The following is a 27,877-nucleotide window of genomic DNA, read 5'->3' as shown; positions in this document are numbered from 1 at the left end:
TTTATAGAACCTCTTCTTAATTGTCTTTTATGTCCCTTGCTAGGTGCAACTCATTTTGTGCCTTAACCATTCTGATTTTGTCCTTATATGCTTGAACATTTGTTGGTACTCCTCCTTAGCAATTTGTCCATATTTCCACTTTTTGAAGGATTCCTTTTCATGTCATTAAAGAGCTCCTGATGGAGCCATATTGGCCTCTTATTATTCTTCCTATTTTTCCTTCACATCTGGATAGTTGCTGTTGTGGTTTTAATATCGTCTCTGAGAAATTACTAAACTCTCCTGAACTTTTCCCCTTAGCTTTTCTTCCCATGGGACCTTAGTTACCAGTTCTCTAAGTTAGTTAGTCTGCTTTTTTTCTTTGAAGTTCCTTGTTCTTATTCTGCATCTCCAACTCCTTCCTTTTCTTAAAATCAGGAAATCTATAATCTCATTATCACTTTCACCCAAAGTGCCTTCAGATTTGCATTGCAGCCAGTTCCTCCCTGTTGAACAGAGACACAAGACCTACAATAATAAACTGGAGGAAGCATTTACACACTTGGAATGATACTATTGATAGATACTATCTACAGCTGAGGTAATATTGTGACAAATTTCCACGTTTATGGCCAAAGAAATACAATTTCATAATGAAGTCAAGAACAGCAAAATGCAGCACACTTTGGTTAAGAAATTAAAAGAGAAGTTAATCAATCTATCTGTGACAGACATTCACATAACTGGAGAATGAAAATGAAAGCCTCTTTCTAGATAAACTTTTGAGGAATTCAAAACCACAAGAGATTACACATGGGACTGACATGTTTGCAAGAGACTCACCGACTCCTCATACTCTTACCAAAGAGATCAGCTGAGATGGGTTAGCTGGCAGTCCCTATAATTGCTCTCAGAGGAAGATTTTTATTCTGGAATTTGCTTCCCAAGAGCAGCAGAGTTTATTGAACTTCAGAGCTTGCTGCAAACCTGTTTGCCCAGGCATTTCTCTCCTCAATATTAGAGTTTTAATTTTTGGAAGATGAAAACTGATTGTTGATGTTTTGTCAGTGTCAGATTTTTGTGTATTTTTAACTGGTTTTGTAATCACACTTGGGGAAACACGCAACATTGCAACAAATATAGGTAAAAGTGAATCAAATAGATTTATAAATCTATGTACAAGAAAACCTCAAAAAGGTAGAGAATCCAGCCTCCGGGGAAGCCATCCCAGATCTACTGCTTACCAATAGGACAGAATTGACTGAGGATGAGAGTGTCAGAAGGAAGTTTGATGCTGCCAATGACCTCAAAGTTGCTTGAATTCAACAGAGGTCCCACCTGAGCAAAACATCTAAATTCATGCTTAAAGTTAAGCACATCCATAAGTGTTTTGCTGAATCAGTCCTTCAAGGAATAAGTTTCATAGTATACAACAATACAAGGCTATCTGATTTCAACAAAGTCAATTTTAGGAAATAAGAAATCTAGCACATATGTGGCCATGCAGTATTTGAGTCCATGAACTTTGAAGACACAGCACAGCCTCAAAAGACACTACCATAATGCAAGCTACAATTCTAGTGGACAAATCAAGGCATAAGAAGCAGCCAAAGGCACTAGGAGAAATTAATTTAAGAATCACAGGTCAGAGAGAACTTGTACTGGAGAATATACACTGAAGAGAGAAAGAGAGAGAGAGAGAGAGAGAGAGAAACTAAAAATAAATGTCTAGTGTTGAGGAAAAAGAAGGGCTTTTTACAAACTCATCAAGTAAAGGGTGGGGCGGGGAAAAAATAAAAGAAAGTAGGTCTGTTCAATAAGCTGGAACACAAAGATTCCAACATGGATGAGATTGTGAATTGCTTAAAAAACCTTTCACAACAAAGAGAAAAGACAGATATAGGAAGGAATGAAAATCTGCTCAGTATAGTTGTTGATGAAGAGTGCAGTTGATAGAGTAATACCTGGAAAAATTGGAAAAAATAATTCAGGTCTAGATACAGCTCCCTGTGGTCTTAAGGCAAATATGTAGCAAGCTTACTGAACTAGTGTCAGTTTTTGAAAAATTATGGAAATCCAGCAACCGAAGGAGAGAATGGGAAGATAATTTTGTAAATTACTATCAGATAAATTAAGGTCAATCCTAGTTAAATAAAGCAATGTAGAGGGGCGGTTAAAAAAAAAAAGTATCTAGCAATTAATGGACCCATGAGAAATAAACAAAGAACAAATTTGGAGAGAAACTTGACTGCTTGTTTGATAGTTACAAAGTCAGTGGAAAAAAAGACATTCAATAAATACGTTCTTGTACCTGACTTTTGTAAAACATTTCATATGGTATCTCATGAATTCTTACTTGCACTAAGTAAGAATTACAATGCACTTACTCCATTGCAAATAAATTCAAATGGACTTGGATTTGGGCAGTCACATTGACGACTGGTTGAAGAAACAAATGGACAACAATAAATCGAAAGCGAGGAAGAGATGCAGATCAGGAGAGCAACAAAAATGTGAGAGCTAGGCTGAGTTATGTTTACCCTCTTCATTAATGGAACCAGAAAAAGGACTAAACTAACTGGATGGTTTTGCAAGTAACAGTTAGGAAAGTGAAATAAAATAAAGGGATTTTGCGGTTAGACATATAGGCAATAAAAGCAGAAAGTAACAAAAGAAGAGGAATTGCTTAATGTGGTCCAAGGTGGTAGAACTCTGAGAAAGGGATAGAATTAAGTAAAATAATATTTATATTCTTATGAAGCTGAACACTAGGAAAAATGACTTAGCAGCAAGGACAGTAGTGAAAGTCCTGTGGCCAGAGTAATTTAAAACTGACAGAGGATTCAAGGACAGACTGCTGGAAACAATCATAGATTGTTAGGGAGCTAGACATGACAGACCAACAGGTGGTCTCCATCTCTAATGATTTCTGAAGAAAACTACCAGAAGATGCACTTGCAAAGCCAAACTCCTCTCTAGTAGAAGAAACACTGGCAGTTGGATGATCTGACATTCCAACTATACCTTCAGATCACATGACTAGGGCCCTACCAAATTGACAGTCTATTCTGGTAAATTTCATGGCCATAGCATTTTTAAACATCTTGAATTTCACCGTTACAGATATTTAAAAAAAACGGTTACCTACCTTTGTAACTGTTGCTCTTCGAGATGTGTTGCTCATGTCCATTCCTTTCTAGGTGTGTGTGCATGCCCACGTGCACAGTCATCTAGGATGACCAGATGTCCCGATTTTATAGGGACAGTCCTGATATTTGGGGCTTTTTCTTATGTAGGCTCCTATTACCCCCCATCCCGATTTTTCACACTTGCTATCTGGTCAGCCTACAGTCATTCTAGATTTTTGCCTTAGCGGTATCAATAGGGTCGGCTGTGGTGCCCTCTGGAGAGGTGCACTCATGCGTCGGTATATTAGATGCCGCAGTGCCAGTGATCTAAGACAAACCAGTGACCTGGGCTGTTGTGAAGACCTGGGGCAAGAAGACAGAGACTGCTGCCTCAGCTCCAGGGACCGGTGGTGTTCGCTTGCCCTTTGGGGGGTTTTTAAGGCAGGCTTGCCCTTGTAGGGAGCCTTTATCGGGTCCAGCATTTTGTGTGGTGCTGAGTCCATTTGCTCTCTGGGCACTGGGAAGGTCTGGGAGAGTGTTGGCCCCGTCATGATTCTGGGTCCCCTACTACGCCAGAGAGTCAGTGGTGGATCCCTTAAAGGGCCAGAGGGCCCCATTGCGGAGGTACCCCCATGTAGCTCCAGGGTGGGTGGGCGGCCCGAACTGGATCCTTTAGCTGAAACCTCTTGGCCTTTCTACCTTGGTGCTGGGGAATCACACTTCTTTGACACTGATGAAGGAGAGTGGTACCGGGTAGAGCCCAATGCCGGGAGTGCACTATGCATTGAGGCTGAAGTACTCAGAGCAGAGTCCAGTCAGGACAGCTCCAAGGCCGGGCAGAGAGCAGCCTCCATGAGGAAGGCCCTCAAACGGATGTCGTGCTCCTTCTGTGTTCTGGGATGAAAATTCTTACAGGTGTGACACTTGTCCTTCACATGGGACTCCCCCAAGCACTTCGGGCAGCTGCTATGGGGTTCACTAACAGGCACAGGCCTGTTACAGTCAGAACAGGGCTTAAAACCTGGAGACTGGGGCATGCCCTGCCTGGGGCAAAGTCCCTATCAGGACAATAACTTACTAACTACACTACTAACTAGCTACTGTAAAACTATTTACAAGACACTAAAAACCTCAATGAAAGGAGAGAACTGCTAACCACTTGCTAGGCAAAGGAAAAAGGTGCTCCGACCAACTGCCATGGGCAGCAAGAAGGAATTTATACCGACGCATGAGTACAGCACTCCAGAGCGCGCCACAGCCGACCCTACGGATACCGCTAAGGCAAAAATCTCCGACTGTGTACAGGGGTGTGCACACAGATTCCCAGCAGGTGAGGCAGCACTTGAATCTCAGAGATCCTGGCATACCCCAGCAATGAGCCCCAAGGACAACCCCAGACAGAGGGGGAAAGGAGGAAGAGAAAAGATTAACAGAGAAAAAATACCATTGAATGAAGGAACTATAAAACTACATAAAAGAGGAAATACTAAATAACTACATGAAACTAATACTCGAGAAACCTAAGGCTAAACTAAAGATTAAGTTAGAAGTAGGTAGGCAAGGCACTCCATCTCAGGCCAAAGCAGCTGAGATGGAAATGAGGGCAGTTTGCCTGTACAGCTCTATGTATCCTCAGCGATGTCTGGAGTGCATGCATGGGCTGAACAGGCACTGCTACCAAATATCTGACCAAAGCCACGTGGACGCATCTGGACATGGAGCACCCATAAGGACGCTACTCGAAGACATATTCTTCCAGAATAATGGTGCCAGGGACAAATGCCTTTGAGGGCATAATTCCATTTTTAATTATGGTCCATGGGCCAGGGTAAAAATTTAGGATTATAAAACATCCTCAATCCACTGAGATAAATGGAAAGTTTTCACAAAGTTCAAAATTAGAGCATAGCCTTTTGCAGGTATATCAATGGGAGAATATGCCAGCTTTAGAACTCTTCTATTTCTGCCTTATCTCTTCCCTCCCCAACCTCCATTTTCACCATCTTTTCTGTCTTTGTGTCTCTTCTCCTTTCTTCTCTCTAGCTATTACCAAACTCTTAGTCTCAATCTGTGGACTTCCTTTCTAAAGTCCACCAATAATATAAGCAATGAAATAACTACCGCTCACACTGAAATGTCTTCAGATTTAACACTCCAAGGGGTGCATATCTCACAGACATCATTTCATAGAATCACAGGACTAGAAGGGACCTTGAGAGGTCATCTAATCCAGTCCCCTGCTCATGGCAGGACTAAGTATTATCTAGAACATCCCTGACAGGTGTTTGTCCAACCTGCTATTAAAAATCTCCAATGATAGAGATTCCACAACCTCCCTAAGCAATATATTCCAGTGCTTAACCACCCTGACAGGTAGGAAGTTTTTCCTAATATCCAACCTAAACTGCCCTTGCTGCAGTTTAAGACCATTGCTTCTTGTCCTATCCTCAAAGGTTAAGGAGAACAATTTTTCATCCCCCTCCTTGTAACAATATTTTATGTACTTGAAAACTGTTATTATGCCTGCTCTTAGTCTTTTCTCTGCACTAAACAAACTCAACTTTTCCAATCATCCCTCATAGGTCATGTTTTCTAGACCTTTAATCATTTTTGTTCTTCTCTGGACTTTCTGCAATTTGTCCACATCTTTCCTGAAATGTGGTGCCCAGAACTGGACACAATACTCCAGTTGAGACCTAATCAGCATGGAGTAGAGTTGAAGAATTACTTCTCGTGTCTTGCTTACAACACTCCTGCTAAATACATCCCAGAATGATGTTTGCTTCTTTTGCAACAGTGTTACACTGTTGACTCATATTTGTCGCACCCAGAACTGGACACAATACTCCAGTTGAGGCCTAATCAGTGCAGAGTAGAGCGGAAGAATTACTTCTCGTGTCTTACTTACAATCCTGCTAATACATCCCAGAATAATATTTACTTTTTTTTGGCAATATTGTTGTACTGTTGACTCATATTTAGCTTATGATCTACTATGGCCCCCGATCCCTTTCAGCAGTCCTCCTTCCTAGGCAGCCATTTCCCATTTTGTATGTGTGCAACTGACTATTCCTTCTTAGGTGAAGTATTTTGCAGTTGCCCTGATAGAATTTCGTCCTATTTACTTGAACATAGAATATCAGGGTTGGAAGGGACCTCAGGAGATCATCTAGTCCAACCCCCTGCTCAAAGCAGGACCAATCCCCAATTTTTGCCCCCGATCCCCAAATGGCCCCCTCAAGGATTGAACTCACAACCCTGGGTTTAGCAAGCCAATGCTCAAACCACTGAGCTATCCCTCCCCCCTTCAGACCATTTCTCCAGTTTGTCTAGATTTTAAATTTTAACCCTATCCTCCAATTGCAACCTCTGCATGCCATTATCTAAATCATTGATGAAGATATTGAACAGAACCGGACCCAGAACTGATCCCTGAGGGACCCCATTCCGTGCGTCCTTCCAGCTTGACTGCGAACCTCTGGGAACGGTTTTCCAACCAGTTATGCGCACCCACCTATAGTGGTGGGTTGTATTATCCATCTAGGTTGTATTTCCCTAGTTTATGAGAAGGTCTTATGAGACAGTATCAAAAGCCTTATTAAAGTCAAGATATACCATATCTATCTCTTCAAGCAGTCTCCAGTCTCAGGAAGACATTACTGCACCTGTTCGCAACCACCAAGAACCCTTTTTAAAAATATGTGACATAGGTCATATGAACACATCATCTGGGTCCAGCACACATGTCGCGTATTTGACACTTCTGCTCCAGTGCCTTAAAATTCTGTTTTATGATCCCAGAATTGACTAAGTGCTTTATTTGAAGATTTCCTTTCTTCACAACAGTCCTCTCCTGGCTCCTTAGGAATTTGATCCAGCTACAACTGAAATCCTTTTACTGAAATCACATGATGGGGTCTGATTTTCATAAAATGAAACACTGGCAGAACTCTTTTGTTTGGCTTTTAATAAAAGTATCACACTGTTTGCTTCTGATATCAATTATGCAAATGCTTCTGAGCTCACCAAATTCGTTTTAAGTGGCACTCTTTCTTCTCAATACATTATTGCACATATTTTCAGTAGCAGTAAATGGAACACACTTGGCTACTGCAAATTAAGTCTAATGAGAGGTCCAAAATAAGCCCTCAGTCATTTGTGAGACATGTGACCAAAAAGGCAGGGGTCTATGAAAGAGGTTACTTACCTTTGAGAAGAATGTAACTAGTGTCATTTGTGTGAAACCACAAAGATTTATTTTTAATGAAAAAATACTGAAAGTGTGCCACAGTGTCCATATATTCATTTGAATAGTACAAAGATATGTATATCTGAGAAAAAGTCTTAATACTGTAGAAAATAAATGTGGTTTTTAAATTAAGTCAAAAGAAACCAGTAAAAAAGTAACATTTTGTACACTGGAATAAATGAAGCAATTAGTCAGAGGTAATAATAAATTATAATTACAGTATTTCAAATATTTGTTTCATGCTTTTTCAGCAGCTTCTAAACAAGTTATGTGTAATACACCCTTGAAGTCAGCAGTAAGAATGGTCTTTCAATGGAATTGTGGGTAATATCCTGTAGATTTGAATAAAGTCTTAGAAAAATGACACCAATGTTTATTATTTACTGGTACATAAAACATAGGAACATGGCAGTTTTAGGTTTGCAGCTAACATATGTTTTGTTAATGAAAGTTAATTTAGTTTCAGTTGACTAATCTTTATATTTTAATGAACTAAACAGCAATTATGGTCATTAGCATGTATGTCACGCAAGCACATTGCACCAACAGTGCTTATGTGATGCTACATGTTCTGGCTTCTTTATACAATCAAAATCATGAGAATTTGGAATAATTTTAGGTCTGCAAATGTTTAAAACGAAAATGTTTTTAAATACAAATCATTTTTGCTCTTTAAAAAACAGGAAAAAAATCCAAACATGCACTTAAACCTGAAACTTCCATGCCTTAGATACTACGTTTTAACAGTAAAATATCAGTTTTGTGCCATTTGTTGTAAAATTTCCCACCCTCCTCAAAACAAAAAAATTCAAACAGGGTCTAAATTTGATTTGTCAGCATCTTCTTGGTCCTGTTTATACATGAAGGTTAGAAGAAAGAGAGCAATATCCATAGATGACCAATATGCAGTGTGCGATGTTACTGCAGACCAGTATCTGCTCTCAACAAGACCTTCCCTGAGCTCAAAATCAATCCTGTGCTCCAGTTCCACTAGAAATGAAACAAAAACAGAAACAGGAAGTGTTACTAGATCCATACTTTGAAAAGAAAAACCACATGCTAATTCTTCTATCGTTTATTTTTGTTTCTACTTGCCCGTATATAAAAAGTACCCAATATTCCTATGCTGAGGGTTTAGAGTGTTCTTGTTTTGTAATTAGTATATATAATGTATGTATATATGTGTGCGTGTGTGGTTTTTTATATTATATTATATATATAATATGCAATTACTACAAATAATACAATATTGATGGATAGATCACAAAGAAAACACTGAAGGTCGGGAAAGAACAGTTTTTTAACAACCTTATTCTTCATTGTATCTAGCTGGAATTACTTGGTAGATGTCCTGATCTTTTCTTCTATAAAACAGGCTTAGGCCAAGATTTTCAAAAGTGACTAGAGATACACTGATAAGTTAATTTTTAGGGGCCCAACTTAAGACACCTTGAAGGTTCTCAGATTTTCAGAAAGTATGGAGCATCCGCCCTTTGAAAATAAGGCTCCTTTAGGATGTCTCAAGTTAGGCACCGAATCAAATAAAGGCACCCGACGATCGCTGACACTTCTGAAAATGTTGGCTTTAGTCCCAGTCCCTACACAGAAAGTCAGTCCCTTTAAGTTTCCAGATTTTTCCAAAATGTTTCGGCAGCTGCCCTTTTATTTCAACAGCTGCTACTGTAATACCACACATATCAAAGCAGCCTTTACTGCTCATTTAACTGGCTTAGTTGCTACCACAATTAACACACTGTTGTCAACTCATTTGTAGAGATTTTCTTAGCTCTAAAGGAGCAACCGCATGAAATGGATAAGCTAAAATCCTAGTTAGCCACAAAGGCCAAAAAACATACTGGGGAAAAATAGAATTGCTTGTCAAAGCCATTGGCGGAAAGGGTAAAAAACTATATCACTCAAAATCTCCACAATCACGATATCAACAACATTCAGGGAGGTATAGGGCTTAATATTTTCCAACCAACATCTAACTGGTTTCCAAATACAGTAAATCAGACGACTCTGGTTTCTCTGCAAGCAAACTGCTAAAACACTTCTATCTCTTGGCAATTTCACTACAGAACCTTGGGATACAAGCAAGATTTACACATATCCATGCAGCAGGCCTTTCCGAAGTTAACACTTCAGCCATGGATTGAGTCAGCCTGGCTGGGCTAAACTGTGGGATCTCCATCTATGGAACACAATATAGAGATACAGGGTTTGGGTGGCAAGGCTGGAGTTGCTGAGTTTCCTGAAAAGAACCCCCCACTAGGATTTAACAACTATCGTTGTTACTCCTCCATATTTTTCCTAAATTTAAAATTAAACCTCTGCCCTATATGATGAATGAGTCACTCAGATTATCTGTTGAAGCTAGCTCTGATCTAGCTAACTGTGATGTACCATGTGGACGCTACCACAAGATGCAGCATTGCTTATATTCTTGATTCAACTACAGAGATAATTGACTCTGTTACTACAGAGATAATTTAAGATGCACAAGCCCAATCCAAAATCCATGTTGACTACAACACATTCTTCAGAAAAGGAAAAACAAAACTTCAGCTTTATCTTAATGCCAATATTAAAATTGTCAGAGTGAAACATCTGCCTGCACATATAGAGCTTGGGCTTCCTGTGATTATTTAAAGTCATCTTTTTGAACTTGATTGACTGGGCAATACTGTGTATATGAATATAGGGAAAACACCTCTGAGAGCATGTGAAGTCAAAAAAGATGAAATAAGGGGTCACTGAAAATTGTTCAAAGTTCATATTAGACTAAATGAGATTTTTGACAGTAAATGCCTTGACAATAGAGTGACTGAAAAGTTTTGAAATTAATTTGATCAACATTTTGAATTTTGGCATAGGAAGTGCTCTCATTTTCATAAAAAACTTTTGCTAAATTTTTGTCCTGTATTTGGACCAGTTCTGTTAGGGGCAAGGACAGTGTCTCTCTCTCTGTATTCTGTACATCACCAAAAAGTATGTCTTAGTGCCAGACATATACTGGAGAATTAAAAAAATGCATTCTACTATAAATGAAACTGGATTTCTCTGAGGCAATTATGTTGAATTTTTCCAATGATATTTTAGAGACCATTGTAGCAGAGAATGGACAGTAGAAGCTCAGAGTTACGAACACCAGAGTTACCGACTGACCAGTCAACCACACACCTCATTTGGAACCACAAGTACACAATCAGGCAGTAGCAGAGAAAAAAATAAAAAGCAAGAAAGCAAATACAGTACAATACTGTGCTAACCCTAAACTACTAAAAAAATAAAGGGAAAGCAGGATTTTAATCTTGATCTTTAATCAATGTTCAGTTGTACTTTTGAAAAAACAACCATAATGTTTTGTTCAGAGTTACGAACATTTCAGAGTTACAAACAACCTCCGTTCCCGATGTGTTCGTAACTCTGAGGTTCTATTGTACTAGCTAAAGTTCTGTGAAATATATGTATCATTTAAAGAGCAAAAGAAAAAAAAAGAACAGATCAAAGAGATTTAAGCCTCTGGAAATAATTGAAAAATATTTAATGAATGGGAATGAACCCAATTTTTATCATAAAGCTACCCAGGAAACAATTTAATAGGAGCATATGTTTGTTATAACACACATTTCCATGTCCCCCGTCCCCCCACAACAAATCCATCCAAAGTCAACTTAAAAAACAGTCTCCATTTCCGAAAGAGAAGCCAGAAGATACAGCTAGCTGCTGAATGTAAAGGTACACTAACATGTGGGGTCAAGGAAGCCAGAGCTGCTGTGTGGGAAGGTCGGCATTCCAACAGTAGAATGAATGGCAACTGGCTTCTTGTCTTCGCCTTCTGTTCCCTCTTTTCCAGTCTCAGAAGTTTGTGAAGTGGGTGCACTAGATCGGCCAAATCTTGAGAACAACATCCCTCCAAGGCCCTTCCCAATGCTAGCAGCTCCTGCATTCAACACAACAGGACAGGCACCATGACTGTTAAATCATACCACAAATTAAAGTGGCTGTAACACTCATCAATTACAGCTGAATGACAGAGAAAGAAAAACACTACTCATGTTTTTCCAGGGTGGGAACATCAGCTTATTTAAATTAAGTCTACATTTTTTTATCATGTGACTCACGTCTAGTGTACAATCAAGGTTATAATTCAGAAACTGTAGTTAGGGAAACAAAAATATGCAAGAACAGTTTTGGCTCCCCCCCCCAAAAAATATCCAATACTGAAAAGGTCTATTTTAATTCCTGTTTTACAGACAAATTCTTTTACGATCTCATTCATTTTGCAACACACTGGGTTTGGGTACTTCAATAATTACAGTACCTTCTCTGTGAAAGAAGAATCACATTACCATCTTTAATGAGAGAACACTCCTTTCATCAACTTCTTATGCTTGCACCATTTCTAGAGAGACTTAGAAGTGCTATATCATCATTGAAAGGGGATGATTATTGTTTGAGAATCACTGCATGAAAGTTTAAGATAGTTTATAGATTCATAACCTTAAGAATGATAACATTTTCTCCTGACTTTGCTGCCATCTTGTGGCTATGTTAAAAAGCTACTTTCATAGTAAAATGATGTTAAATATACAGATCTTACGTAGAAAAAAAAAGCTATGTAGTGAGATATGTCCGATCTTGCTTAGAAGTATTATATAAATCAGACTAATTCCTTAAGCAGATAGAAAATAAAGATTTACTTGGCTCAGTAGGGAAGAAACTCAACAGCAAGCTACCTTGTTTAAACTTCTTTCAAGTTATTTTAGTATAAAACCCAAACAGTGTAGGCCCATACTGAGCAATGCTCTTAGGCACATACTTAACTTTAAGCACATGAGTAACCCCATCAAAAGCAAAAGAGACTGTTTATATGTTTAAAGGTAAGCTAGTGCTTAAGTTGGATCAGGATGCTAAAGGACAATGAAAGGGACAAAAAAAGATTTCAGGTTAGAATTTTGCACCTGGAAATTCATGTTATATTAAGTTAAATGGAAGGCCAACATTTCTCATTACTAACCAAGGATCTTGCTGCCACTCGCCAATACTGTGAAAAGTGATTTTAATGCAAACATTTTAGTTCTTCATGCTGCAAACTGACAACATTTGATTATTGGATACTGACTATTAACTCATTAGGATGTTATTTCAATTAAATATGCAACAAAGAAGACAGCAGTAGCAAAAAAATAACATTGGCTGTAGTTAATATAAACATCCCGTTCCCTTGAATAAAAGTTTATTTGGATTTAAATTAGCACTGCACATATGCTGTGGAAGTACAGGAAAGATACCACAACAGCACATGTATTGTTATGCCTTCAATATCACAAAGGAAAAAAATGAAGCTTTGTATGAAAATAGGACTCTATGATCAATTAATCAAAATGTTAATGCATGAAACCTAATTGAAAAGTGTTATGTACATATGAAAAGACTTAATTAGCAGTTACCTAATATACTTGCTTTGCCTATATTTGTTATTGACTCCCCATAATGGCGTCGAACCATGACTGGTGAAGTAGCTGGGCTTGGTATGGTTGGTACACTTTCACTCTCGGTGACTGAGGTAGGTTCTTTTGTTGGGTTGAGAAAGCTTGGCTTCATGTGCTCATAAGGTAGAGGGTTTGCAGTGTTGTACCAGTGGATCTGAACAGGTGAAATGTTGCTGTAGTGTTTCAAAATTAAAGGTTCTAGTCTATAGGCCTGCAAGATAAATTCAAGAGAAGAAAATCCTGAGCAGTGACAGACACTGCAGATTAAATTTACTTACCAATATATAGCGCTCTTCATCCTCAAATTACTGAACAAACACTAATAATTCATCCTCACAGTCCCCTGGGGATGAATGGATAAACAGCAGCAACCCCATTTTACAGAAGAGATACATATAAAAACTAAAATAACTTGCCAAAGGCAATAAAGTGAGTCAGTGGGATAGTCAGAATTAGAACTCAGGAGTTCATTGCTCCCAATCCCCGTCACTCTGTTAAGAAAAGAAATCTTGCTATGTTACAGCAAATTAATAGCCAGAAATTGACTAATGTTGAAGATACACTGTGGTCATATTTATTTTCACTTTCTGGGAAAACAGACTAGTTTCCTCGCTGCTTATGCCCATATCCTTGTATATTACTCTGCGATACTGCTACTACTATATTCTTTAATCAGAAGTGAAAAGTACTGTTAATATTACAGTACAGCAAAAGATTTATCTTTTCTATATGGATAAACGGATTCTGCATTTCACAGCAAATCATTAAAACTGGCTATTTAATTTTGCTTGCACAATCTGAACAAACCTGTTTATTATGCAAATGTGGAAACTGTAGACACAATTTAGGTAGAGAGCTTTGAAAGTGTGATGAGTAAGACAGAAGCCTTATTACACTTATTTTCAACAGAAGCCATTTCTGCACAGTACAGGTGACAGCAAGTTTTACTTTTCTGGCATCTCCTTGTAACTCACCACTGAACAAAATCTAGGTAATCTTTAGGGTAAAGAACAAATGGTTGTAGCCTGGATCAAATGTGTAGGGAGTGGCCACACTTGCCTTTGAATTAGTTGGCACTCAATTAACTCAAGGTAAAAAAAAGTGTACTGCAGACGTATTCAATGAGCAGCTCTTCAGTAGATGGGCTGTGGTGGGGAGGGAGAAATAAAGACTATGGCCCTAATTCAGCAAACCATTTAAATGTGTGATTAGTTCAACTGAACTTTGATTAGACCATTCATGAGCTTACATACTTTACTGAATTGGGGCCTATAGTGAGATAAAAGTAGTAGACTGGCATGGAAGGGTAAATCACAGTCCCATGACAGCTTTTATATTCAGAAAATTCCAATATCCTTAACTTTGTTTCAGGGAGCAGAGATCTTGGCCTCACTTTTGGGGCTATGTATTTGGCTAGGGCCAGATGACAGGATGGCACGTCAGTTCTCTAGGGCCCCCGTCACCAAGAGTTAAACAGCAGTTTTCTTTAAAATAAATCCTTCTTATATGGATCATGCTGCAGCAGCAGTCAAATAAGCTAGCAAAATGTTAGGAACGGCTAGGAAAGGGATAGTAAGACAGTAAATATAATGCCCCTATATAAAACCATGGTATGCCCACACCTTGAATACTGCGAGCAGTTTCTGTCACCCCATCTCAAAAAATGCACATTAAAACTGGAAAAGATACACAGAAGGGCAACAAAAATGATTAAGGGTATGGAACAGTTTCCAGATGAGGAGAGATTAAAAAGACAGACTTTTCAGCTTGGAAAAGAGGCGACTAAGTGGGGATGTGATTGAAGTCTATAAAATCATGACTGGGGTGGAGAAAGCGAAAAAGGACGTTTTGTTTAACCCTTCACATAACACAAGAACCAGGGGCCACCCAATGAAATTAGTAGGCAGCAGGTTTAAAACAAACGAAAGGAAGTACTTCTTCACACGATACACTTGTTCCCAGAAAATGTTGCGAAGGCCAAAACTGTAACTGGGATTAAAAATGAATGAGGTAAATTTATGGAGGATAGATCCATCAATGCTTATTACCCAAGATGGCTGGCGATGCAATCCCATGCTCTGGGTGTCCCTCAGCCTCTGACTACCAGATGCTGGGAATGGATGACAGGGGATCACTTGATAATTGCCCTGTTCTATTCATTCCTTTTGAAGCCTCTGGCATTGGCCGCTGTCTGAAGACAGGATATGGGCTAGATGGACCATTGGTCTGACCCAGCATGGCCATTCTTATGTTCTTATATAAAAAGATATTAGCCCATTAACAAAGCCTGTATCATACATGCGCCTACTTAAAAATTTCCAGCTGAAATTATATGCAGTGTTATTGTAGCCACGTCGGTTCCAGGATATTAGAGAGACAAGTTGGATGAGGTAATTTTTTTTTTGTTGAACCAACTTCTGTTGGGGGAGAAACAAGCTTTCAAGTCACACAGAGGCTTGATGTGCAATACATATTTACTTTGGTATAACTATGCTGTCGCTCAGGGGTGTGAAAAATCCACACCCCTAAGCGACGTAGTTATAATGACTGTAGAGTTTCAGTTATTAAGCCGCTGGGAGAGCTTTCTGCATTGGTGCAGCTGCGCTGATGTAAATTTGTAGTGTAGACCTGTCCTCAGAGTGTCACAGCTATGAGGCAGTGAGTGGAAGACTGCCTAGGATTGCTGAAGGAAGACTGGTACCCAGGAAGAAGAAACACATATAGTGACCTGGCTGGAGGGCCAAGTCATGAAGAAGGAGCATCTGGAGTTGCAGATACAGGTGGAGAGACTGCCAGAGGAAAGCACAGCACCTGGAAGGAGCTAATCCCCAGAGAAGCCAGGAGAGGTGGACCATGTGAGTGGACCATGTGAGAATGAGGTACACTACATGTTATAGGACTTCTGGATCTTGAAAGGCATGTTGTGGGGGGTGTTGATCATTGTAGCAGTGGAGCTATGTCTGCAAGTTTTGCATCTGTTCTGGCAGGGTCTGGTGCTGCTTTGAGTTTGCGTGTCCTGGTCTGTGGGGAGCTGGCTTCTGACGATGAGCCTGGAGAGGCTGGAGGGGAGGGGGTCGTTTGAAGGTCAGAAAAATGGGTTCAGGAAAGATTTCATTCAGGATGGGGTAATTGAGTCTGGATTGTAGTTTGATGATACCCCCATATGGATTCCAGGATGGGGTGGTAGGTGACAACCAGAGGTGTGCAGTAGGAGGAGGGGTTTATTTCTGTATTGAAGCAGGTTCTCTTGGGTATTTGGGTGGCCCATTACATGATGTGATCTACTTCTCTACAAGGACACTGCACTCTTTTTGTCCTATGACTACAGGGGAATTAACGGGCCATTTCACCTTGAATGGTCTCTTAGAATATGGATTAACCACTTATGCTAAATCTGTTCAATCTCGTATTTAGCTGTGACATTGAGTACCATTCCCAGCCTTGAAGAGCTCTGTGTAGCTCGAAAGCTGGTCTCTCTCACCAACAGAAGTTGTTCCAATAAAAGATATTACTTCACCCACCTTCTCTCTCAAACTGAAATTGTACTTTTGCATGCCAGCGGAAATATACATTGGAATTTTCAGACTGTCTTAATAAATAGCTCAGTCATTGCATATGGATCAAAGGCTAATTTTCAAAAGTCATTACCTATTGATCTGTGACCATATGGATTTTCATTAAGGAATTACATTCAGTATGACCCTTTCAGTTTTCTTTGTTTTCATAAGGTAGGAAAGTATTTGCATCTTCCGAGTCCATGTACAGAATGTTTCAATTTGTGAGAGGGTCAGTCAATTACAATCTGATTGACCTCTTTTGACAAAATGCCTAGTGGAATTTGTACTGTCTGACAAGTTAGAGATGTTGGGACAAATCCTTAAGAGGATGTAAATCAGCAAAGCTCCATTGCAGTCAGATGATATTTGGTGTCAGGCAAAGTTAAAAAAACTGCTAGTAACACTATAATGATGTAGAAATAGAAGTTTTATCACAGAAGTCTCGAAGTTTTTAAACTCGAAAGCACAGTTTCTTTGTGAAAGCAACATTATATCGTTAGTAGGCTTGGCAGTATTCAATATTTTTCTACTTTTGACAATTAATATTTATGTTTAAGATGTTTTCTATTTTTAATTTTTTATTTTTTTTACAGTTGCTAGAAATGAAAGGGGGAAGGGATGGAGTTAGGGCAGCACTGATAGTGGGGTTACAGTGGGTTCCCTACATAGCCCAAGGGCCCAAGATGCAGGTGAGGATGCAAGGCCAGTGACACCCAATCCTTGCAGATATGCTGCTACTGACGATATTTTTTTCGTCAATTTCACTGTCAGCTGAAATCAACATTTACCTAACCTTTATCAACTGAAATCGAATTCTACCACGACTAATCATTAGTGATTTAATAGTGCTGAAATTATGCATTAAAAAAATCACTCTGTTACTGAGTAAACTACTTCCAAAGGAAGGATAAGTACTGTATAGGACATTATTGCATTTTCTAGTGATAATTTATTTTGCAATTACAAAACCCAAGACACTGGAAGAGGACGGGCAGAAAGCTGTTCTGCAAAACCATGTTGCATGCAGAAACATATCTATGTTGATGTAAGTACTTTGAAGATCACTTCTTAGATATTATCTTTTATTGTCCTTCAGCAGACTTTATTTAAAAATACTCTTGAGGTAAAAGCTTGTAACTGCAATAAAAACTCACCACTGGATCTGTTGGATGAAAAATGTTTAGCAACCGGTTACAAATAGTTCTGGGCAGAATGTGATCTTGACTTCCACTGTTTCCTGGACGGATGCCACGCAATGCCAAAAACACTGCTAATGGAGATCCCATACAGAAGAAATTCTCAACCTAAGGAGACATTTCATTTTATATTAATAGCTGGAGGAAATGTAGCTTTCTAACATACAGTGGGGTTTAGTTTAAATGTCAATGTCTCAACAGAGGGACTTCAGAAACACATTATAAAGTACTAGTAGTAAAAGTGAAGAAGTCCACAATACAATACAGGTAAACTTTCCATCTCCCTTAAATGTGATAAGAAATTTACACGTTACTGCACAATGCAAGACCAACTTTGGAAAGCTGCAAACACTGTCTCAGTTCAGTATGATACTTCTACTGAAGGAGGCATACAAGTGTTATAGGGGGTGGGGTGAGGGAGCTGATTTTGGAGGATATTAAAGAAAAATTATGAAGTTCATAATGCTGAAGTCTGATTTCTCATGAAATTGCAGGAAGCTTACCACAACTACTTAACTTCACTTTAAAGAAGTGCTCTGTGGCTGTTTGAGATACATAGACCATCAAGGAAGCAGAAAAGCAAGTTATATTGAAAATCAAAAACTACCTACATTACATTTGTAGTACTCGCACGCACGCACACACCAGTGTTATGCACAACCTCTTAAAAACATCTTAGATTGAGTGAATGATTTGGTACTTGTGAAAAAGGTGCCAGTATGACAAAGACTGCGAACCGTTACATACAGAATAGGTACAGTACAGTGGTAGTTTTGCAAGCTCCCCTCATATGGACCCAATCTACTGCAATCTTGTTCTTGAGGGACTGCCTCTGACATTGAGAGGTTAGTTCAGTCTCCACTGGCGATTTAAACTTGCAAACCTGTCCCCTGAGAACTGGGCTGAGACCACTAACTTGTCTGACATAGGTCACTGAACATGCATCAGTGGTAACGACTTTTGGTCACTACCAACCTGGGCCGGGATTCAACATTGACCTAGAGGTGAATGGCTTCGTATCCCATTACCAATCCTCAGACTTCCAGTCCCATAGAAACATCAAATGTAAAACTCTGTAGTCAAATATATTTTCACAAGTCAAAATTACTTTTCAACCTTTAGTATATTTTCTTATCAGAAAAATTCATTCTATCATTATCAGAACTTTATTGTAACTTTCCCGATAGCTGGCAGTGCATTACAACAGAATCATTACTAGGGCAATATCATTTAGCGGAAAAAAGAAATGGCTGCATTTTTATTAAGTGAATATGCTGAATGCTTGGATTCTTGAAGCAACTGTTACATGTCAGGCAGCATATGGAGCAAGACATGGGAAATAATGGTCCATTTCATTCACCAGACTTCAGTACTGCTTAAGAAATTCTTCCTCCTCTAACTTGGCCTTGGTAACACACTTCTGAACAAGATTCTTTCTTCAACAGGGATGTTCTTTTCAAACTCCATTTTAATATAAGGACTTTATTTCTACAGCAACGCCAGCCATCTTGCAAGCCACAAAACATTATCTATATTACCGCTCCAGTCAATTACAGAGCAGCTCTTCTCTTTCATAACCAAGTTTTGCATAGAATCCTGTATTTTTCTAGTTGACTGAAAGCTTCATTTTATCTTCAGTAGCAACAATAAAAATGTGATGACCATTAAATACAGGAAGCTCATCATTGCAGAATCCTTTAAATCATACGGGTAAACTTCAACCCTGCTAATCTGACACACCTGCATTCAGGGTCTGCGCAATTCCTGTTTCAGAAAGGAGTATCATGAAAGCTGCTTGACTGCCATGTGATACTTAATAGCTGATACTTAAAAAAGAGTTTTCAGTAAACTCAGCTTAGGTGAAATGCAGACTAGACAAGTATTTGAAAAGGTAAATGGATCCAGTGATTACAAGACACAGGAGGATTTTTCCTGTTCCTTCAGGCCCATTGATAATTCATCACTGACAATGTCCAGGTGGACAAAGGTTTCCTTGTTGGGTCAGTGGTCTTTACTATATATTCTCCTATATGAAGAAGTCTTTTGATGTGGTGTCCTGGCTAGGTTAGACTTGTAGATTCAAGATATAATCAACTGTAGAGTGTATCCCATGTAATGATTCTGATTAATACCAAAAAGTGAATCTCCACAGAATCAAAAGAGTGCCTTTCAAAAATGAAGTCCTTCAAACTGAGGAACTGAAGCCATTAAACTCTCGGCATTATCAAGCATGTTGTTTATTTGGCAAGTTACCATATGATGATCTATTGAGGTCAGGAGGCCACAATCTTTAAAAACTAGGTAGCATTCATTTGGATAGGCCAGATGTTGAAGCAGCAGCGGGGAATATTACCTATTTGTTTGAAATACAGCAGCAAGTTGTCAATGGCACAGTTTAATAAACAGAAACAATGTTTATTTTTCATGTTGCCTTCCAAAGATAGATTATGATGACAGCTATGATTCAGAAGACAAACTGAATTACAGGGGAGGAATGATAAACAAGAAGCAGAGCTAAGCTACTTTAGCAACAAAACCCAAAATCATCAAGAATACCATTCAAGACTTTGTGTAATCCTTCTAGACTAGAAGAGCAGCTGAATGAGAGAATGAATGTGTGACAATGCACCTTTCAATGAGAGAATTTGTGCAAAGTGAAGGGGACACGTGGGCATATTTACAGGTGAAATTAAAATGGGAGGGCAATGAAGATAACTGCATCATATGTTTATATATTGCCTTTCATCCAGAAGGATTGCAAAGAACTTTACTGACCGAGGAAATACTTCAGCTGAGCACGAAACTGCAACCACCTCTAGAGTGTAGCCCATAGCCCTTTAACTGCACCAGAAACACCATGAAACTTTTGAGGACAAGAAATGAAGGGACGAAGCTAGCAGATTAGTATTACATGGGGAATTTAACTAGGCAGTTTTGTTCTGAATTGCTTAAGAGTGTTGTTACAAGAAGTCTGAAGACCTCCTTTTCTCTCAGATATGGCTGCATTTCAGTTGTACTCCTAGTAATTCATCAGTGTCTTTTCAACACCATTAACATCTTTGGATAGAGGATGCTACTATACAAAAGTTGAGTTCTAATATGTTGAAATTTGCCCGGGGAACCAGGATTATCTGATCTTAGGAATCTTTGTGAAAAAGTGCCACAGAATCTTGAAATAGCTTGGGTAACTATATTGACAAACACAGAGTTAAATAAACTAATCACAAGCTTTGAGGTCAGGAAGTAATTGTGGTATGTCCCTCCTCTCTTCCACTTCTTAAAGGAAAATCCTTCTATCATGCTGTTATCTTTGACCACTGAAGCAAAAATGACAACTGACATGCCCCAATGCCACAGCGCGGCTAGCTTTCAGATAAGAAACATAGAATTCTTCTTTAGCCTCTTCCTCCTTTTCCACAGCTATTGTCCCACAGACAAGGCCAAAACGAGACTGCATCCCTAAACTTTACACGTCTGGTGAGAAACTAGTAGAGTTTTGGCATTCAACTCCTGGTCCCCTCAGTGAGACCTACCATTCCTAGTCCTGAGAGTTTTAGTGAATCCCTCATTAGGGCTATCACTGGGGAGGAAATTTAAAGTTCTTAACTACAAAGATCCTATTTTGGTGGCCATCACCTTGGCCGGGATGATGAGTTAGGGGCACTGACCAAAGACCCTCCAAATCTTCATTCCCCCACCCCCCGAAGAAGCAGTTATATGCACTGCTTTCTTTCACATTAATCACCTAGGCAATGTAGCTTCTGGATTTCTTCCTGAACTTGTCTTGACAGAGAAATGTGTCTATTTGCTCAAGGTCAAGCAAGCATTTAAGTCTCACTTAAGTAGGACTAGAGACTTTCCCTGATCTTAGAGACTCTGGGCAATAAAGCAGTAGTGGCCACATTTTTCCATTAAAGTAGTACAGGCCCATTCAATCATATATGAAAGCCAGATGTGACCACTATGACCATCTACTCTGATTGCCTGCCTGTCTTCTTTAGACAGGCCAAAGAATTTTATTCAGCAACTACCGCAACAAGATAGTAAAACTCATGGTTAAACTATACCATTATTAAAGGAATCGCCCTGTCTGGGTAGAAAGAGCCAAGACTTTGGTGGATGATATCTACACAGCAGTTACTTGTCGCCACGTCAGTCACACACAACCAGCTGGACTAATATGTTGCTGTGAAGTTGTCCTTCAGTGGAAGCATCCTGTGAAATCTTCCTTTAGTAGAAGCATCTTGTTCTCATATATTTAAGGTAAGCCTCTCCTCCTCTTGAACTGCTCCATCAGAATGGAGGTACTCAGAAACTACAGTGACAGGCACCAGTATAAAACCCTTTGATAGACTATTTAACAGTCTATGGAAGATTCAGCAGGATGAGGAAAAGAGAGGATATATGACAAGGGAAAATTACTTAGGAGTAATTTGGTTTGTCATAGTTCTGTCTCTTTCCCCATCCTACTTCCCTTGCTTCGTGCCCTTTCTTAGGGCTCTTGTTCTGAAAACGTTCAGACTGAATGCAAGTGGATGAACGATGAGTCTTTGTACAGAATTGAGGGGTGAAGGGTATCAGTCTATCGCCTGCTTCCCAACTGGTAGAGATAATAGCATGATGTAGAGTATGTTTTTTTAAACGATGGTGAAGAGAAAAGGGTTAGGACAAACTGAATTACTAGTAAGTAATTTTTCCATTTTTCTATCAGCTGATATTGACTTTAGTTACTAAGGCCCAGATTTTTAAAGCTATTTAGGCACTGCTGTGCTCAATGACTCAACACCTCACTGATTCAGGAACTTAAAGCAACAGTGGATGGGATTTAGTCTCAAGTGTCTAAATCCCTTTTGAAAATTAGATTTAGGCTCCTAAATCTGCTACACATTGCATCACTGAGCACAAAAATGCCTAAATACCTTTAAAAATCTGGGCCTATGAGTACAAAAGCAGTGACATCAGAAGGAGGAAAAAAATGATAATTTTCAAAACTGAAAAACAAGCTAATTTTCTTTTTTACATAAGGTCATATTTTAAGGTCCAATATCTAAAGACATTATAGGGCTGTAAATTAGCAAGTCTTGTGCAACCAGTTGGAAAGCTGGGAATCTCCTCTTTCCAATGGCATAAAGCTCCAGTAATTGGCTCTATTGGCTTATAAAATATCAGCCTAAATCTATCACTAAAACCAGCTTGTTGTTTGTCTCAGCAGGCCAGTGTCATCTGGGGGAAATTTCCACATTTGGAGGAAGTTCAGCCAGGTTTGAAGCTGTTCAGAGGCTTGGCATGTTAGAAGCAGTCCCAGGGCAAGATGGATTAGTGGGCAGAGTAGAGGTGAGACTGTCAAAAGGTGCATGATAAATGCAAATTTACAAAATGGATTTCACCATCACATGTGGTATAAACAAACATGTAATATTAATATAATTCATATAAATAATATACAATATATATTTTAGATATAAATATATATGATAATTTTTAAATTAAAGACCAAAATAAATATATGAATGTATATTAATCCTTTTATATACATATACAAATATTAAAAAATAATCCCTAAAAAATACATCAGTACAAACAGAAAAAGAAGCTTGGGTAGAGCGTATTGAAAGCAAACTTTTATAGTAAATACAATAATGTTCATTCATTCATTCATTCATTCAATAAAAATCCTTTGAACATACATACCTTAAATTTTAAGGCAGGTGTTTTTGATATGGTTGATGCCTTTAATTCATGTAACCTTTCTTCTATCTCTCTCAACCTAGAAAAAAGGGGTGTCTTCATTAGGCATGGTGTGTACAAAAAGCAGTTAGCCAATTTTTGAGGTTGTAAGGGCTGTTTCTGTTAGGAGAAGGAATTGATGAAGTCAGATATTTGTTTGATGCAGTCCTATTTATTAACAAAGAACACACAAAGTTATTTCCTTGCTATTTCCCTGAGCGCAGCAGGAATCAAGCAGCAGGAGACAGTTTCTTTGCTCACAGTCCCAACCCTTTCTCAGCCAGAACTTTACCCAAAAGTTCGCTCTCTCAGCTTTTCTCAGGGTCATGTATACATGCATCCCTGATTGTGTCTTGGCTTCCTTCTCTATCTGCTTCTGTGGTTGTTTTGCTGCTTCTCTCCTTCCCTCCCTCCAATTCACAGCTACAATCAAAACAATCCCTCATTCCTGTGTTTATCAGACCCCAAGGAAATCTCTTGGATTGCATGGCCCAGCCACTGCCTGTATTTGAATGCAGTCTAGTCCACTGCTTCAGCTATCACTGGGGCATTTAACTGTTCCCTTGTTTTGCATGAACGTAAGGCGGCTATCATGCCCGCCAGCTTCGCTCAATCCACAGTAGAACAATAGTATTACAAATTCTTTACAAAAATCGAAGAAATGATTTTATTCAATTTTCAAAGTGTGTTTTATGAATAAAATGTAGAATATACCTATTCTGCTGTGTATCAGTCTAACTAGCAAAAAATGGGTTTTGGGGACTGGAGCTTACTGAAAAGTAGCATTTTCAACAGTCCATATGTGTTCAAGAGTATGACTCAGGGTCATAGCAAAGAAACTGAATATTTATCTCCACCCATTACATATTGAGAGGTATCATATGCTGTAATCACACATGCCACTTACAGAACATTACAGAGGTAAGTACAATTTAAAACATTTGAGAATACAATCAACAGAAAAATCGTCAAACTACTCCGGGAATAAAAATTTTCACAAGCCCAATACTACTTTAGAAAGATTATAAACTTTGAAATCCTGAAGTTACAGAATGTAATTGTATGTTTTACAGAAGCATATATATTAAATTCATACTGAACTACATTAATAAAATTTAAAGATGGCTGCATTCATTTATAAATGCATACATTGCGCAACATTAAGATTAATGAGGATCAAGCTTGACATATTTTTGCAAATGGCTAGGCATCTGGGACAAGAGTATGGCAATGGTGAGATGTTTCACTGGTCAGATCCTAATGATGTCTAAGAGGTTATCCTTCCTCCACATGTTTTGGGATGCTGAGGAGGTTTCTTCATATTTCTCTCAGTTGAGTTTGCATGTTAAGAGAGAATTGCTGCTAGCACTTCACAGTGGGTGATGGAACTGAGCTGCACCAACCCACTAACAGAATTACACATACATCTGGCACAGTGAAAGTCTTGTTCCTCTATATATAGTGTTGATGTAGCCATGTTGGTCCCAGGTCCTGTGTTGGACCTGAAGAAGAGCTTTATGTGGCTTGAAAGCTTGTCTCTCTCACCAACAGAAGTTGGTCCAATAGAAGATATTACCTCACCCACCTTGTCTTGCTCCTCTACAGAAATTCAAAGGCACAAAATGTTGGTAAGCCAGGTACCAGGGTGGAAAGAGAAAGAACTGCTTTCCTGAGCCACCATTGGCTTTTGTTGACAGGAGCTAATTTAAAGCTTCCATCACTTCTTGCAGGATCCCCCTGCCTCTGCCTTATACCCCATACCCCAAAGGTGTCTGGAAGGTGCCCTTCCCAATGCTGCATAAGAGCCCTGAGTATTTGGGGTGTGAAAGTGAGGTCAACTCACCACCAATGATCTGTCACTGTCACCTGCAGGATCTCCCTGCTGTTGAAGAGCTCCTACTAACACCTGCACACCCCAGGTGTTGAGGTCCCATTTACCAAGATATGTGCTGGTTGCGAGACAATGCAGTATTAAAGTTTCAGGCTGAAAGATGGCAGCAGGTAAAGGTAGGCAGCAAACGATAAGATGATCTTCATTTACAGGTAAGTACTTTGAGATGTGTGGTTCCTATCTGTATTCCAGTGAGAGTTACACATGCACACCATGCATCCAGAGTTGGAGAATTTGAAAGTAGCATCTGCTGGTCTGCGCATGTGCCCTGGCTCGCCTCGTGCTTCTGTCTGAGGCGATAAAGGGTGGGGCAGACACTTCGTCTTCAGTTCCTTCTTCATGGTGAATTTCACTAACCCGCAGAAGGGAGGGGGAGTGGAATGTGGAATACAGAAAGGGACCGCACACCTCTAAGAACCTCCAGTTAAAGGTAAGTAACTTTCTCTTCTTCGAGTGATGGTCCCTATTATATTCCACCAAGGGTGATTAACAAGCAGTACTTAAGTTGGAGTTGGGTGCAAGGATAAGGATGGAATGGTTGTCCAGAGATCTGCCATGCTGAAGGAGGCATCCACCATCAAGTCCTGCTCTAAGGTGTAGTGTGCTGCAAAGGTGTGCAAAAACTCCACATGGCTGCTCTACATATGTCCATGAGTGGCATGTCCTGAAGGGCGGCTGTGGTTGAAACCTGAGCTCTCGTGGAGTGAGCCCGCACCCCTGTGGGGGAAGGTAGGCCCGACAGCTGGTAGCAGACTTTAATGCAACCTGAAATCCATTTAGAGATTCTCTGGGTGGAGATGGCCTGTCCCAAATGTCCCTGCTACTGCAACGAACAGTCTAGGGGGCTTCCTGATTGTTTTTGTTCATTGCGGGCAGGCCAGAGCTTGTCAGATATCAAGGGAAGGGAGCTGATGTTCCTCTGCAGATGTGTGTGGTTTCAGGAAGAAAACAAGGAAGTGAATGGATTGATGTGAAACTTGGAGACCACTTTTGGTAAAAAAAAATTGGGGTGTAGATGTATAAGGAGATATGCTTTTATGCTTGTGGAAAACTGCGAAAGGTGGGTCCGCCATCATAGCTCCAGTTCACCAACCCTTCTCGCAGAACAGATAGCATGGTGACTTTCATGGAAAGGAGGGACATGGGTGGCTTCATTAGCATGGAGAAAACTGGATTCAGGTCCCATTGGGGTGCAATTGCTTGCATGGGTGGGAAGGTTCTCATGAAACCTTTCCAAAACCTAGAGGTTAGCAGGTGTGTAAAGACAGAGTAACCTTCTATTGGATGGTGGTATAGAAAAATCACTCCCAGGTGGCCTCTCAAAAAGCTGAGGATGAGACTTGATGAGTTTTGATGTTTCCTTGGCGGCTCATAAGGTCACTGCGGATAGAACTGAGGAGACCTATGGCATTGGGTGGATGAGTAGTGCTGGAATTTTTGTTTCAGGGCAGGAGTGTAGATGCCCAACAAATGAAGAGCAGCCCTAGAGTCCTTTCGTGTCTGTAGTGATTTGTCTGTCTTCTGGTTAAAAAGATGGGATTTGTTGAAAGGGAGGTCCCTCAATGGTGTTTTGGACCTTCCTAAGAAAACCAGAAGAATGGAGCCAAGACTCTACGCATGACTATTGCTGTAGCGATGGCACTGGAGGAGGTATCTGCTGCATCTTCTGTTGACTCGAGGGCAGTTCTGGTCATGAGTTTCCCTTTGTCAACAATGCTTGAAAACGAGAACAATCTTGTTGTGGAAGGCTATTAGCAAACTCATCGAATTTACTATAATTCAGAAGATCATATTTGGCTAACAATGCCTGATTAGCCTGCAATTCAGGATTGCAAATTGGAGATGAGAATATTTTACATCCTCGAAGATCTAGATGCTTCCCTTCCTTATCTGCTAATGTACATTGAGGATTGCTGTTTGGCTCTTTCAGCAGCAGCCTGGACTACAAGGGAATTTGGACGTGGGTGGGAGAAAAAGATTTTCAGAGCCTTTGGCCGGAACATCATAGAGCTTTTCTGTAGCTTGGGAGGAAGCTGTGCATGTTGCAGAGGTGTGCAATACAGTTCTGGGAGGATCCAGTATGGCTTTGTTAATTGGCAATTCCATTCTCGCCAGTCCCAAGATGTGAACGATATCCAGAATCTTGTGCTGGGAAGAGGAAGTTACTCACCTTGTTCTTGTTTTTTTTTTTTTTCCCCACCAAATGCATCTGATGAAGTGAGCTGTAGCTCACGAAAGCTTATGCTCTAATAAATTTGTTAGTCTCTAAGGTGCCACAAGTACTCCTTTTCTTTTCACCTTGTTCAGTAACGATGGTTCTTCAAGATGTGTGTCCCTATGGGTGCTCCACTTTAGGTATCTGCGTACCCTGCACCTCTAATTGGAGATTTTTGGTAGCAGTGTCCCATTGAGCCCGCACATGTGCTCTCCTTTCCTCGTGGTCTGCCTCAAGGCTATTTAGCACTGCATGGGCAAACCCCCCTCACTTCCTTCTCTACCACAGAGCCCTTTAGAGAACTCCAAAGTAGAGGGGAGGACAGTGGGTAGTGGAGCACCCATAGGGACACACATCTCGAAGAACCATCGTTACTGCACAAGGTGAGTAACTTCCTCTTCTTCTTCGAGTAGTATCCTATGCGTGCTCCACTTTAG

General features: G+C 39.8%; 1 protein-coding gene across 1 annotated transcript in view; it reads right to left on the bottom strand.

The window, feature by feature from the left end:
• Positions 1-7,340: 7,340 nt before the first annotated feature.
• The window catches only part of DDHD1 (DDHD domain containing 1), a 105,906-nt gene continuing 85,369 nt past the window's right edge, over positions 7,341-27,877 (bottom strand). Inside the window, exons 9-13 of the mRNA XM_038407010.2 lie at positions 23,299-23,374; positions 17,566-17,715; positions 12,813-13,065; positions 11,108-11,302; positions 7,341-8,346 (exon numbers count right to left, since the gene is read on the bottom strand). Coding sequence (XP_038262938.1) covers positions 8,165-8,346; positions 11,108-11,302; positions 12,813-13,065; positions 17,566-17,715; positions 23,299-23,374 — 856 coding nt within the window. The 3' untranslated portion in view covers positions 7,341-8,164. The remainder of the gene's footprint in view (positions 8,347-11,107; positions 11,303-12,812; positions 13,066-17,565; positions 17,716-23,298; positions 23,375-27,877) is intronic.

This window comes from Dermochelys coriacea, chromosome 6 (assembly GCF_009764565.3).
Source record: "Dermochelys coriacea isolate rDerCor1 chromosome 6, rDerCor1.pri.v4, whole genome shotgun sequence".
Classification (NCBI taxonomy): domain Eukaryota; kingdom Metazoa; phylum Chordata; order Testudines; family Dermochelyidae; genus Dermochelys; species Dermochelys coriacea.
This window is presented reverse-complemented; position numbering and strand designations above follow the sequence as displayed.